Source organism: Chiloscyllium plagiosum, chromosome 3 (genome assembly GCF_004010195.1).
Source record: "Chiloscyllium plagiosum isolate BGI_BamShark_2017 chromosome 3, ASM401019v2, whole genome shotgun sequence".
NCBI lineage: Eukaryota > Metazoa > Chordata > Chondrichthyes > Orectolobiformes > Hemiscylliidae > Chiloscyllium > Chiloscyllium plagiosum.
In genome coordinates this window covers 68,253,626-68,268,942 of record NC_057712.1, presented here as the reverse complement: position 1 = coordinate 68,268,942, position 15,317 = coordinate 68,253,626, and the positions used below count along the sequence as shown (strand labels likewise).

At 41.3% G+C, this 15,317-nt stretch overlaps 1 protein-coding gene across 3 annotated transcripts in view; it reads left to right on the top strand.

Moving 5' to 3' along the window:
• Positions 1-15,317, top strand: part of trmt11 (tRNA methyltransferase 11 homolog) — a 97,109-nt gene that overhangs the window by 70,037 nt on the left and 11,755 nt on the right. Inside the window, exon 13 of one of the 3 annotated variants that reach the window (XM_043683885.1) lies at positions 5,256-5,334. The exons of the other annotated variants lie outside the window; for them this stretch is intronic. Coding sequence (XP_043539820.1) covers positions 5,256-5,309 — 54 coding nt within the window. The 3' untranslated portion in view covers positions 5,310-5,334. The remainder of the gene's footprint in view (positions 1-5,255; positions 5,335-15,317) is intronic. 3 annotated transcript variants of the gene reach the window in all.

Sequence of the window (15,317 nt, the reverse complement as noted above, 5' to 3'; positions counted from 1 at the left end):
AGGCAGCCAATGTCACTGCGGCATTTGGCAATGAAGGGATCGAGGGCAGGTAACAGACCATCACAGGGTGTCCAAGTGGATGAGGTACGTTGGACGCGGGCAAAGGGGTTCTTGGAGGGTGAGTAGGAGTCCTGATGGAAATTGTAAAAGGCAAATTGTGTTTAATTTATTATTTATTGCTGTTTTACTGCAGTTATACAGAGCTTTAGTGAAAGTACATCCAAAGTACTTTGTACAGTTATGGTCACCTTGTTTGAAAAATGGTTGTGTTAGAAACAGTTCAAAGAAGATTCATGGGGCTCATTCCCAGGGTGGACTTGTTTTACGAAAGATAGTTGAACAGGTTGAGCCTATCTCCACCCACTTTAGAAGAGTGAGAGCTGATCCTATTGAAACATATAAGATCCTGGGGGCTCTTGATAGGGTAGATACCAGGGAATTATTTCCTCTTGTGGGAGCGGCAAGTTTCTAAAGCATCATTGGCTTGATGTATATTTATTGCAAAGTCAGATTTTTTTGTTCATTCTCACTGATGTCATTGTAAAGGTTCAAAAAGTGGTTAGAAAGGCATTGAGGGAACATTTTCCCTAAAAAGAAACAAAAACAGAATAAAGTCTTCCAGTTTTACTCCAAAGTCATGAACAATTTTGCTTAGGATGAAGTCTCAAGCTTTTGGCCATTTGATTTGCCAGTGAAAAGCAAGCATTTATTACTCTCATCGTAAACACACATGAAAGAGACTTTTGTGGGGTCTTCCTACTCTCTGGCTCTTTCTGTTAATAACAATTTGATTATAAACCCAGGAGGTTTATTTGACCGAATTTATTGTCCTGCACTATAATGCTTTGTCCATCTGGCTTTTTAATATTGTGCTTTTTAAAACAATGGGTCATCGAGTTTTATTTAGAAGGAAAAATCAGTACCTTCAGCTCTGTCACTTTCCTTTCATCTCACATCATTTCATTGCCTATGAAGTCTTCACTTACTAAAAAAGCAATATCAAACACATCTGATAAAGTAGAAGCTGTGAGCTATATGCTCAGATTGAATATCACTCATGGCTTTTTTCTATGACTGCAATAAAATCTTTGGGGTTAAATTCTCAAGATACATGGCTGGGTTTAACTGCTCAGAAAGAAGTTTATAGCAATCATAAATGAGCCGCTGTTTAATACTCAAGACAGTTCAGTCTGCATTTTGAGAAGATTCTGCCCAGTGGTGGCATGCTACAGTAGCACACATGTTGGCGATAGTTCTTTGCTGTAATGTTTCCCCAGGCAAAAGGCAGTAGATGCTGTGTCTGGAAACAATGAACATGCAGAACATTGGATAAAAGAGAACATTAGCACTGATGAAGATACAACAGGTTTAGTGGAGCTTAAAGGTCTGGTTTGAAAATTAAAAGCTCATGCGATCCAACAGTGGGAGAAGAGAGTGATTATTATGTTTGACGGGTACTTTGTGACTGGAAGGCTCTTTCCAGTGAAGTTTCTCGTGGTTCAATACTGGATCCCTTGCAGAGGAGCATGTTTATGAACTTTGCAGATGTTGCAAAAAATAGCACTGTGTTTGTTAGTGAGGTAAAAAGCTGTAGACTGCAAGAAGCTGTTAGATATCGGGGTCTCTAATAACTGAATTTTCTTAGTATTTACCATGTAAAATGAGATTTCATTTAACAGCTATTACAACAGTACTTAACTGTCCAAAACTCCCTCATATGAAAACAAAAGTGAAAGAAAATGAAGAGCACTGAGGTCTTGATGCCCATCGAACCAGCATCAACAATTTATCTGATGCCAAATGTGCTCTATTGTCAGTGCGTTGGTTTTGAAAGTAAGAACTATATTCTTTAGAAAGAATGATAAACTAACCCTCAGCTGAAGGTGGGTAAGGGAATAACAGTCATTTTACATTGAGTAGCTGTCCGATAGCCATTGACCAAAATGGTTCAGACAATTGATTGACCCACAGAAAATAACCTGGCTCTAGAAATGTGACATAACAATCAACGTTCGGGGCATAGGGATATTCTCATTAGAGTGTGCTCATCAGTCAGTACTAAGGGAGCTGTTTTCTCAAATGGAAGAAGAATCAGAAGAAAAGGAAGATGCAGGGAAGAGTTCCCTAACGTCTTGACTAGAAAGTGAGTTGCTGCCCCACCATCTTAACCAGACCAAACATTCTATGCCAGTAGCCTGTTTGTCTTCTGGTATCAGTGAACCATCTCCAGTTGTTATTACTGTATATTTTCTTCATTTAATTGACTAATGTATCTTGTCTAAATTGCTGTTTAAACTCAATAAACTATTGGAAAATTGGTACAAATTGTCGACTACTTACATGAAGTAACTGTGATCATGAATTCCCTAAAATTGGCAAACCTGTCAATGGTGTACATTTGCATATGACCATGCACAGATATGCTAATGCCTCACAGCTTAGTCTGGCCATCAGTTATCTTGGAACACCTTGCCATTGGATCTGCTAAGACTGTAGGATTGTTGGTAATGAAATCATGCACAGGCACCTCCCACTCATCAAAATGAGATTTGGGAGGGTTCCCTCACTAGGATCTTCATGGGCAGTCTTAACAGTGACAGACCTGAGCACTGTCATCATAGACCAGGTACTTTAGTCTCTCAACATGGACATTGCCAGTCTTAAATGAGACATCATGCAAGAGAAGGCCAACTGAAGAAGCAAGGCAATACATGCAACTTTCCATGCAAGAACCTTTCAGAAGAAAAATGACATCTTCACAGGGTGGACTTTGCCATCAGATATGAGCTTGCTTGTTGGCTGAGCAGACCTGCCTATGGAATAATCAGATGCCTAATGCCTATCTGACTCACCCTAATGAGAAATCAACATGTTACTGTTCTCAGCGCATACATACACTGCTACATCTCTGGCAACAGTTGAGACCAGGCAGGTATTCTCCAGCGAACTTGAGCAATTCCCAGCCTGAGTTCTAACAGGCAACAAACTAATCCTCCTCAGGGTTTTCAACACTGGAACCTCAAAGACAGCAAATCTCTGGAAGAATGTGCTTGCAAAGAGAGACTATCCCATTGTCTACCACAGGGAAGATCATTGCTAGAATCCTCCTCAGCTGCCCACTTCTATGGTCGAGGAACTTAATTCAGAATTGAGTATAGTTTTTAAGTGTCAAGGGCCATCGTTGGCCTGATGTTTACTGTGTGGCAAAATCAAGTGCAAGAAATAGCAGTAAAAGCTGTACATGATTTTTTTGCCCTTATGAAAGCCTTTTAACACTTACCAATTTCAAAGGCTTATCAAATCCTCCTCAAATTTGGTTGCCCTCAGAAATTTGTCATTGCCCACTTTCCATGATTGCACTAACAGATCTAAGCCCTATCTAAGTGAGAAAAAAAAAGAGTCAAGGAAAGTTTTGTCATTATGCCAGCTCTTCATTTTTATTTTGCTGTAAGATTACATCTTAGCTATGTTCTAAAGGACAGGAACTGTTCAATTTATGCAGCCTTCAAATCCAAAACCAAAATACTCCTCCACCATTCAGGTGAAGTTTGTGTGTTTGCTCACTTAGAAACTGAGCTGAAGTAATTGCCAACTCTTTCTCTGAAGCACCCAGAAAATTAAGGTCCTCTTCCAACACGTTGCCACAGGACAACAGCACCCCCCTTTCATTTAAGAGTACTGGTGAGAAACTGTAAAATGTGGACCATTTCCCATATTTCAGAAGCCTCCTTTGTATGAAAACTGACAACTATGGAAAGGGGAAAGATGTAGAATGGCTTCTCCCTTTACTTACCTTTGACTAGAGTCATAGAGATGTACAGCATGGAAACAGACCCTTCGGTCCAACCCGTTCATGCCGACCAGATATCCCAACCCAATCTAGTCCCACCTGCCAGCCCGGCCTATATCCCTCCAAACCCTTTCTATTCATATACCCATCCAAAAGCCTCTTAAATGTTGCAATCGTACCAGTCTCCACCACTTCCTCTGGCAAAGTAAAGCATACCAAACGCCTTCTTCACTATCCTATCTACCTGCGACTCCACTTTCAAGGAGCTATGAACCTGTACTCCAAGGTCTCTTTGTTCAGCAACACTCCTTAGGACCTTCCCATTAATTGTAGAAGTCCTGCTAAGATTTGCTTTCCCAAAATGCGGCACCTCGCATTTATCCGAATTAAACTCCATCTGCCACTTCTCAGCTCATTGGCCCATTTGGTCAAGATCCTGTTGTAATCTGAGGTAACTCTCTTTGCTGTCCACTACACCTCCAATTTAGGTGTCATCTGCAAACTTACTAATTGTACCTCTTATGCTCGCATCCAAATAACCATGACAGGATGTATTTTAATCTCATTGAGTGTTATGTCTGATCATGATAGGTTTTCTCATTAAGTTAAAATTAGAAGAAAGAATAAATGTTTATTTTGCTGCACCCAAAATATAATTTCAATAATGTCCACTCAATAATCACGCGGAAGGAGGCAATTACTAAAGAGGTCACTGAAGTGTTTAAATTATCCAAATAGGAAGTAATACATTTGTGTTTGAAGACTGCAGCAAATAAATGCCACAGGCCTGACAACTTTGTTTTAGTTCATTGAGAGAAAATAGAGGTTGGATGTTTATGGTAAGGAATTCACAATAGCTTATCCCTTGAACCAGTATTTTTTGTTTAGTTTTGCTCCAGTCAAACTTGAGTCCCTGTTGTGAAGATGTGGATTGGTTTTGCAAATCTGTAGGTAAAATACAGCAGTCACAGGACTTTAGATGCTAACTCTGTACCTCTCTCTACAGATGCTGCCAGACCCAAGTTTCTCCAGCACTTTCTCTTTATTTGTTTGTTTCGGGTAAAATAGAATCCCACTTCTCTGCCTGTTAGAATTCCAGGCCTAGGATCTTCTCTCTCTGTGGTCTCTTTGGCTCCCAGTTATGAATGTCATGAGGCTGCTGCTTAAGAAGCATGTTAAGAAATGTTGCTTCTAGTAAGCTGGTTTCTGACAGGTAACCCCGGTGCCGGTATTCCCATTGACCATACCGATGGTCCCTGATCACAGTAGCCTTGACTCACTATGACTTTGAATATCGGCCCCTTGCGTCTCCTTCACCTCCCACTTGTAGAATTTTGACAGTAATTCTGTATGGCCACAGTATGCAAGTTTCTATAGTAGACAGTAACAGCTGTTAACTCTCTCAGGTGAGATCCATTGCCTTTTTAATATCTCTTCAAATGTACATTTTAACATCCTGTCCTAGCAGCAAACTGGGCAGATTCATGTATATTTGCAGACAAGGGGTGAGGTCGCCTGATCGCTTGACTCTGTCTTATTTGAAGGTAAGTCGTCAATTTTCCATTTTGGTTTTTAAATAAAATGTGTGCATCTTTTTCGTGCATTCAAGAGTACCTGTGCACTTGTTTGTGCAAGACCAAATGTAGGTGGCAAATTTCATTCTTGCCTCCGATTTGCTACCTTTTGATTGACTGAGGAAAAGAGTATTTTGGGAATAAAGATCCTGAAAGTGAAATTAAGCTCTTGGCTTATTCTGGTAGCAGTAATGTATGCCTCAGTGACTTGGATGATTCACCACAGCAGCAAAGGGGAGGCAATGACCTGGTGGTATTAGAACTAGACTATTAGTCCAGAAACTCAAGTTCTGTGGAGCTGGGCTCAAATCTTGCAATAGCAGATGGTGGAACATGAATTGACTCTGGAATTGAGAATTTAATGATGACCATGAAACAGCTGTCAGAGAAACCCAGCTGGCTTACTAATGTATTTCAAGGAACAAAATCATCTGCTCTGGCCTACATGTGATTCCAGACCCACAAAAATATGGTTGACTCTCAGTTGTTCTTGGAAATGGCCAAGCAAGCCACGCAATTATAGCAATCGCTACCAAATCTCTACAAAGAAATGAAACCAGTTGGACCATCTGGCATCAGCCTATGCACTGGCAAAGATGACAACCCAGTCAACCTTGCAAAGTCCTCCTCACTAACATCCAGAGCTAGTGTGCAATAATTGGGAGAGCTGTCTCACAGACTAGTCAAGCAACAACCTGACATAGTCATACTCATGGAATTGTACCTTACAGACAATATCTCAGACACCACCAATACCATCCTTGGAAATGCCCTGTCCCACTGACAGGATAAACCAGCAGAGGTGTTGAAACGGATGGTATTGATATACGGTTGGGAATCTTCAACATTGACTTTGGACCTCATGGCATCAGGTTCAAAATCTGTGTTGAACACCACTTGGAAGAAACACTGAGCATGGCAAGAGTGCAGAATATACTCTGGGTGGGATATTTCAATGTCCACCTCCAAACGTGGCTTGGCAGCATCATAACTGATTGAGCTGGTCAGATTCTAAAGGATTTAGCTGCTAGGCTAGGTCTGCAGCAGGTGGAGAGGGAACCAATAAGAGGGAAAAACATACTTGACCTCATCCTCATTAGTCTGCTGGCTGCAGGTGCATCTGTCCATGATTATGTTGGTGCGAGAGACTACCGTGGAGTCAAAGTCCCACCTTCACATTGAGAATACCCTCCATTGTGTGGTATGGCACTATCAGTGTGATAAATGGGACAGACTTCAAGCAGATGTAACAACTCAAGACAGAGCCTGCAGCAGAATTGTACTCACAGCACAGCTTGCAAACTCACCACCCAGCAAATCCCCCACTCGACTATTACCATCAAGCCTGGGGATGAAACCTGGTTCAATGGAGACTGCAGGAGGGTATGCCAAGAGCAGCAAGAGGCATACCTGGTGCCAAGTGGTTACTCCATCTAGTCCCCTCCAATAGTACTCAGTATTTGCCAATTTGATTCACTTGACACTATCAATAAATGATCAGAAGTACTAGATACAGCAAAGACAGTGAGTTCTGACAATATTCCAGCAATAGTACTGAAGAAGTGCACTGCAGACCATGCTGCACTGTGAGCCAAACTGGTCCAGTACAACCACATCTATGTCCTAAATGCAAATAGTAGGACAAATCCTGCCAATTACTGCCCAATCAGGCTACTCTCAATCATTAGTAAAGAAATGGAAGGTATCATCAACAGTGCTATCAAGCAGCATCTACTCACCAGTAACCTGCTGAGTGACAGACAGCTGGTTTCTGCTAGGGCCACTGAGCTCTTGGCCTCATCACAGCCTTGGTTCAAACATTGATGAACGATGTGGGGTGAGAGTGATAGCTGTTGAGATCAAGGTTGCATCAAGGAGCCCTGACAAAAGTGGACTCAATGGGAATGGGAAGGCAAATTCTCCATTGGTTGGAGTCATATCTGACCCATTGGAAGATGATCATGGTTGTTGGAGGTCATTCATTCAGCTCCCAGACATCTCTGCAGAGTTCCTTAGGTTAGTGTCCAGGGTCCAATCACTTTCATCTGCTTCATCAATGACCTTTCCTCTATCATAAAGTGGGGATGTTCATTGATGATTGCTCAAAGTTCAGCACCACGCATGACTCCTCACATATTGAGCAGTCCAAATTCAAATACAACAACACCAAGGCTTGGGCTGGCAAGTAATAATATGTTTGCGCCACACAAATGTAAAACACAGTAAGCTAGAATCTAATCACTAGCCCTTGACATTCAACGACGTGAACAAAACTGAAATCCTCCACTATCCACACTGTGGGGATTACCATTGACCGGAAACTCAGCTAGACTTGCCATATAAATACAGTGGCAATAAGAGCAGGCCAGAGGCTCGGAACATGTCGATTAGTGGCTCATCACCTGACTCCCCAAAATACGTCCACCATGTATAAGGCATAAGTCAGGAATGGCATGGAGTACTCTTGCCTGGCAACTCAAGAAGTTTGATGCCATCCAGGACAAAGCCCATTTGATTGGCACCGCATCCACAAACATTCACTCCCTCCACCACTAATGCTCCATCGTAGCATTGTGTGCATTCTGTAAGATACGCTGCAGATATTTGCTTAAGAATCTTAGGCAGCACCTTCAAAACCCATGGCCACTTCCATCTAGAAGGGCAAGAGCAGCAAATAGATTCAATCACCACCATCTGCAAGTTCCCGTCCAGACCATTCCCACTGCAAAATATATCGCTGTTTCTTCACTGTCACTGGGTCAAAGTCTACATCCTCCAAATCTATCAACAAGAAAGCTGGCTCAACAGCAATCTCCTCTCCTGAGCCTATTTATCCAAAACCAAGGTGGTAATCATTGGAGACAGTTCAGAGAATGTTCACTATGATAATCCTTGGAATGGATGGATTGTCTTATGAGCAAAGCTTAAACAGGTTGGAACGCCACTCACTGGAGTTTAGAAGGTTCCCCATGGGAGACTGGTTAGCAAGGTTAGATCTCATGGAACACAGGGAGAATTAACCATTTGGATACAGAACGAGCTCAAAGGTAAAAGACAGAGGGTGGTGGTGGAAGGTTGATTTTCAGACTGGAGGCCTGTGTCCAGGAGTGCTACAAGGATCAGTGCTGGGTCCACTACTTTTCGTCATTTCTACAAATGATTTGGATGCAAGCATAAGAGGTATAGTTAGTAAGTTTGCAAATGATAGCAAAATTGGAGGTGTAGTGGACAGCAAAGAGGGTTACCTCAGACTACAACAGGATCTTGATCAGATGGGCCAATGGGCTGAGAAGTGGCAGATGGAGTTTAATTCAGATAAATGCGAGGTGCTACATTTTGGGAAAGTAAATCTTAGCAGGACTTATGCACTTAATGGTAAGGTCCTAGGGAGTGTTGCTGAACAAAGAGAGTGCAGGTTCATAGCTCCTTGAAAGTGGAGTCCAAGGTAGACAGGATAGTGAAGAAGGTGTTTGGTATGCTTTCCTTTATTGGTCAGAGTATTGAGTACAGGAGTTGGGAGGTCATGTTGCAGCTGTACAGGACATTGGTTAGGCCACTGTTGGAATATTGTGTGCAATTCTGGTCTCCTTCCTATCGGAAAGATGTTGTGAAACTTGAAAGGGTTCAGGAAAGATTTACAAGGATGTTGCCAGGGTTGGAGAATTTGATCTATAGGGAGAGGCTGAACAGACTGGGGCTGTTTTCCCTGGAGCGTCGGAGGCTGAGAGGTGCTCTTATAGAGGTTTACAAAATCATGAGGGGCATGGATGGGATAAATAGACAAAATCTTTTCCCTGGGGTGGGGGAATCCAAAACTGGAGGGCAGAGGTTTAGGGTAAGAGGGGAAAGATATAAAAGAGACCTAAGCGGCAATGTCTTCTCGAAGAACATGGTAATGTATGGAATGAGCTGCCAGAGGAAGTGGTGGAGGCTGGTACAATTGCAATATTTAAAAGGCATTTGGCTGGGTATATGAATAGGAAGGGTTTGGAGGGATATGGGCTGGGTGCTGGCAGGTGGGACTAGATTGGGTTGCGATATCTGGTCGGCAGCAATGTCTTCTCGAAGAACATGGTAATGTATGAAATGAGCTGCCAGAGGAAGTGGTGGAGGCTGGTACAATTGCAATATTTAAAAGGCATTTGGCTGGGTATATGAATAGGAAGGGTTTGGAGGGATATGGGCTGGGTGCTGGCAGGTGGGACTAGATTGGGTTGCGATATCTGGTCGGCAGGACAAGTTGGACTGAAGGGTTTGTTTCCATGCTGTACATCTCTATGACTATGACTGGCGAACGAAAGGTGATCTGACTGAAACACATAGGATTCTTAAGGGTAAATGCAGAGAGGATATTTCCCCCTTATGTGGAAGTCTAAGATCACATGCATAGTCTCAGAATAAAGTGGCAACAATTTGAGACTGAGATAGGGAGCAATTTCTTCTCTGAAAGTTGAGTCCTTGAATTCCTTGCCATGGAGAACTGTAGGGGGACAGTTAATAAAGGCTGAGAGGGATAGATTGTTGAACAGTAGGGGAACCAATGGTTATGTGTAAAAAGCAGGAAAGTGGATATGAGGAATGACAAAGCAAGCTCAAGGAACTGAATGGCCTCCTGTTCCCCTTTCTTATGGTCTCTGGCCTAGTGATTTTTCAAAACCAGCCTCACTGCAGAATTTGCCAAGCATATACAGTACTTGGCATGAGACTCCCAAAACACCAGCTCTGACGAGTACTCCAGTTTGTTTTTATTTGCTAATGTGATGTGAACGTTGCTAGCTGGGCCATCATGTATTGGCCATCCCTAATTGCCCAGAGGGATATTAAGTATTAACCACATTGCTGTAGGTCCAGGTAAGGACAGCAGATTTCCCTCCCTAAAGGACTTTATTGAGCGAGATGGATTTTCACAACCTCTGACAGTGACATTAGGCCACCTTTATAGCCCAGATTTTTTAAAATTAAATTTAGGTTTCATCATCTGCCCTGGTGGGATTTGAACCCATGAACCCAGAACAAGAGTCTCTGGGGCTCAACCTTCCTTCTAAGCTGTGTGGCCACGCATGTGTGCATATGCTCAAGGTTCCGTGTGTGATGATTGCTGTCGGCATGCTGATCACAGCTTTGACACCGGAAGTCATTGCTGTGCATGGCCCTTGGTGTCCCACGTAGCTGGAAAGAAAAGTAGAGGGAAGACTGTTCTGGTTGAGGGATGACATAATTACGCCACCACCTCATTTAATTGTGGCAGGCTTTAGGAATGTACACAGAGCATTGCTATAAGTCAAATATACGCCTAGGTGATCTTGGTTTGTAACTAACCAAAAGGGAGCACCGCATTGAGAATCGTTGTCAGGAGTATGCAGAGGTGAAATTGAGGAGTCTAAATAAATGCATAAAATTCCAAATAATGCAAACCACCTAACTTTTCAGATATCACCCGTCTTGCATATGGTAGAGTCTGCAGCTTGCTCATTGGACTCTAAAATGGCTGATAAGTTCATTGAACTGGGATAGAAGCAGGTCATCTCCATTCTAAGGGACAATTCAGTGACTAGTCAGATGGGAAAGTAAAAAAATGAATTCTGAGAAATGCAATTAAAGAATACACACCAAGGCAAGGGAATAAACTCTAAATAATAAAATTCTGGAAATGTTGAGGATTGGAGGAAGATTGCACTGTATGTCCACAGACTATTGAGGGTACAAGACAGGAGGTGAGATTGTAAGGGAGGTGTACGTAGTACTTTATTACCTGAGACCTAGTGTATTGGAGCAAGACGGTTATGCCAGAATTGTATAAAGCACTGGTTAAACCACAGCTGGAATTCTTCATATGATTCTTGTCACTGCATTACAGAATAGATGTGACTACACTGGAGATGATGCAGAAGAAATTTCTATGACTCTTGCCAAAGACTGGAGAATTTTAGCTTTGAAGAGAAATGAGGGATTGTTTTCTTTGGAGCAGAGAAAGCTGAGGAGATATTTAATTGAAGTTTATAAAATTGAGGGGCCTTGATAGAGTGGAGAGGAAGAATCTATTTCTGTTAGCAGTGTGGTCAATAACCAAGGGGCATAGGTTTAAAATAATTAGTAGAAGGATTAGCAAGGAGTTGAGAAGTAATCTTTTCACCCACATGATAGTGGGGTCCTGGAACTCCATGTTGAAAAGGCTGGTGGGAGCAGAAACCTTTATCGCATTTGAAAAAAACAGTTGAATGTGCATTTTGAGATGCTGTAATCTGCAGGACTACCATACAAGGTTGGAAATTGGGATTAAACTGAGTAGCCATTTTTTAGCTGACATTCTTGTGATTGGCTGAATGGCCACCTACTCTGCCACTAATCTTGGTTTTCCTAAAATAATGGGATTTCTGAACATGCCAGTGAAGCTAGCCGCTAGTACTACTCTCTCAGAGGAATATATCTGTTATCCACAGGGAAGTTCACAACTCACAAACAGCACACATATTGAACAGATTAACCCTGAATGGATTGATAAATTGAATTTGCTATGTGTGGAAGCAGTGTCTTTTTTTTGAAGTTCTATGCCAAAATTGAATAGGAAAAGTATCTTTTTAAGTTGAATACCAAAATTAAATAAATAAAACAAATGGATGCTCTATGATTTTAAATGTATTCAATAAAAAGTAATAGTGTTATAAGGGTACAGTGATGGTAATAAGCATTGAGATATTCCTGGTGGGTTTACTGGAGGGTCCTTTTTGGCTATGTTTTCCTTACGGACTGTGGCTTACAGCTGAATTTCACCTGAGCCTATTTGACTGGTTCCTGATGATATTATTATAAAACATACATCATGTTTGTGTTTCTGCCTAAGTCCACACCACCCTGATTTAGTCATGTATCACAATTCACGTCACTTAGTCAAAGTCATAGAAATCCCTACCGAACAATATTTTGGGAGTACCTTCACTCCTACCTAGGGTCAAGACAGCTGCCCACAACCATCCTCCTGAGAAAATAGTGATGGCCAATACATACTGGTGACACCCACATCCAAAAAATGTTAAAAATTCATTGTGTACTAAAGTTAAGTGGTCTCAGGATTTCAAAGTTTTAGTAGTTGTAGGTGGCCTTGTGAACATGACATAATATTGCTTACTAATTAATTGCAATGGGCCGACCAATGTAATGTTATACCTCATATTCCTACTCCCAATCCTACCCAATCATAATCATTTAGACAATAATATTCTTGCTTCAAGCTCTCAGGCACTAGTCAAATGAATAAAATATAGCTACTAATTAATGAGGTATAACATGTCACTGAACTAAAGTTTGCTAAAATGCTGACTTGTTTGTTTAAGATATAATGGGGAGATGTACGCTCAAACTGAACAGTGATCACTTGGAAAGAAAGTCAGGTCCAAGGATTGTTCCAAAATAACTGAAAGGAATATCGCTGCAATTCCACCATGGATTGAAAGTTTTTATATTTACCTGCCAGTCGTCTGGAGTCACAAATGTTTAAAAATAAATTCTCAACATAGATTAATATAAATATACTGTCAACACATCCAGAAGAGTGCATTTCTCTTCCTGCATACCTTCACCCTAATGTGGTCCCAAGACAGACATTATTGACATAGAGGTAGTTGTCTTATAATGTGATAGTTGCATTCCCATGCGACACTGTGTTAGAGAAAATCACGCAATATAAATAATGGGACCTATGGGAAAAACAGGTTTGGGGTGAACCACCAAAACTATCAGTAAAAATTGAAACACAAATATTAGTTAGCCTGACACAAACGGTGGCACAGTCTTAAGTAAATTTTTAAGTCATATATTTTAATAATAATTAAATAACACAGTAAATTTAACACTTTTAATACTGAAATAACTGACTACAATGCTATACCTTTCACAAAGCTCTTCATGAGAAAGTGCCTGAGCTGTCTGACGAAATGATACCGATGTGAAGTCCAATCCTTAAGATTCTCTCCCGCTTTGAACTACAGTTCCTTCTGAATGTAGACTACAATTCCCAGTTTCAAGCTAAGTTTCAAGGCTTGCAGAGCTGATTGCATTTCCTGTTTTAGCACACCACACTGAATTTGCATTTTGCAGACAGAGGATCCTGAGGCTGAGTTTTGCAGTTCAGATAGTGCCAGGGATGGAATCGCGTAACAGCGATTGGGAGTTCACTTTATTTGGTTCATGTTAGAACCAAATCATGTTTAATAAATGTGCTTTGTAGGAGAACTACCTGTAAGATAATTTTGCTGAGTCAACCTAACTGTCTGGAACTTGGTCCTCGACTGAATGAAATTGGGACAATCTTGTCTCAAGGCCCCTCAGAATGCATTGAAAGCTAGATTTCTGCTCCCCTGAATCCAGCTTAAATGCACCCATAAAGCTGAAAATGAAATCGTAGTCATCTTGCTCATCTGAGATTACGCTACTGTACAGCAGATGAGTTGAAATTAGGGCATTCAAGAGCGAAAGTCACTTGAAAACCACACCTGACAAGTTCATCAAACTTCACTGAGAGTTGACAAAATTGAACAACTCGTGCTTCTTCCAGCCTCTCATCCTGAATCACTTTGTCCTATCAAATATGCCAATCTATCTACCCGCCACTTCACAATAATCACCTAAGAACATGGTTTTGGCCTAATGCCATCCAGTCTTCCCCATCTATCATTGCTTTTTGTCTTTCATCTCTTTATTACATTTCCCACTTAATTTCAACTGTGAAGAAATATACAGAGGATCTTATCCTCTGTTTTTTTTTCACTCTTGCCTGCCTGTATTCCTTTTTCTACTTCATCTTCCTATCCAAGTTCACTTCCTAATCTTTCTCATCTCTCGACCTCATTGCCTTCCTCCTTACATCTTCCTTTGTAGATAAAATTTCACCTCGTGATCACAAGGTTTTCAGGAATGGTTGTCCTAAAATTTCACATGAAAGTTTAATTGTACTATAACTGTCTACTAGATCCAGGATAGAACATAGATAATTGAAAACCAGGAAGATTACTTATGATTAGTGTAATAAATATATTGGAAAGAGCTTTTAAGTTGATGATTGGAATCCTCTGCATCTACAAAAATTAATTGCTGAAAGCAAACATAAAGCTGTCTAATTTGCTAATGACACAAAATAAGGACAATAATTGAGATGGATTATGTTTAAAGCATTTTTATTGTTTATGCACCTTGAATAAACAAGCTAACTTGTAAAATAGAAAACTGAAAATGTAAAATAACATTGTTCAAAAAGTATACTGGGTAAACGTATAATAAATGAAATAATTAAATAAGGTTAAGTTTAATGCCTGAGAATAACGATAGATTTTAATACAGCTGAGATAATGTGACAAAGCTAAAAGGAAGTGGGAGTATACAACAGTTATGCTCACGTTTTATGCTGCACTAGTCATTAGAGATGCTAATAGAGGTGTTCAAGATGCTGCAAAAAAGATATAGAGAATTAAAATATAAATGAATGACTGCCAAAAACGATTGCAAGTGTAAGGGGAATTATCAATAATGGGGGAAATAGCAAGACCAATCACCTCCAATCGCCACCAGGACAGAACCCCACTGGTCCTCACCTACCACCCTCCATATACATCGTATCATCTATTGTCATTTCCGCCACCTCCAAACGGTCCCCATCACCAGGGATATATTTCCCTCCCCTCCCCTATCAGCATTCCGAAAAGACCACTCCCTCTGTGACTACCTCGTCAGGTCCACACCCCCCACCAATCCAACCTCCACTCCCGGCACCTTCCCCTGCAACTGCAAGAAATGCAAAATGTGCGCCCACACTTCCCCCCTTACTTCCCTCCAAGGCCCCAAGGGATCCTTCCATATCCGCCACAAATTCACCTGCACCTCCACACACATCATTTACTGCATCCGCTGCACCCGATGTGGCCTCCTCTATATTGGGGAGACAGGCCACCTACTTGCGGAAC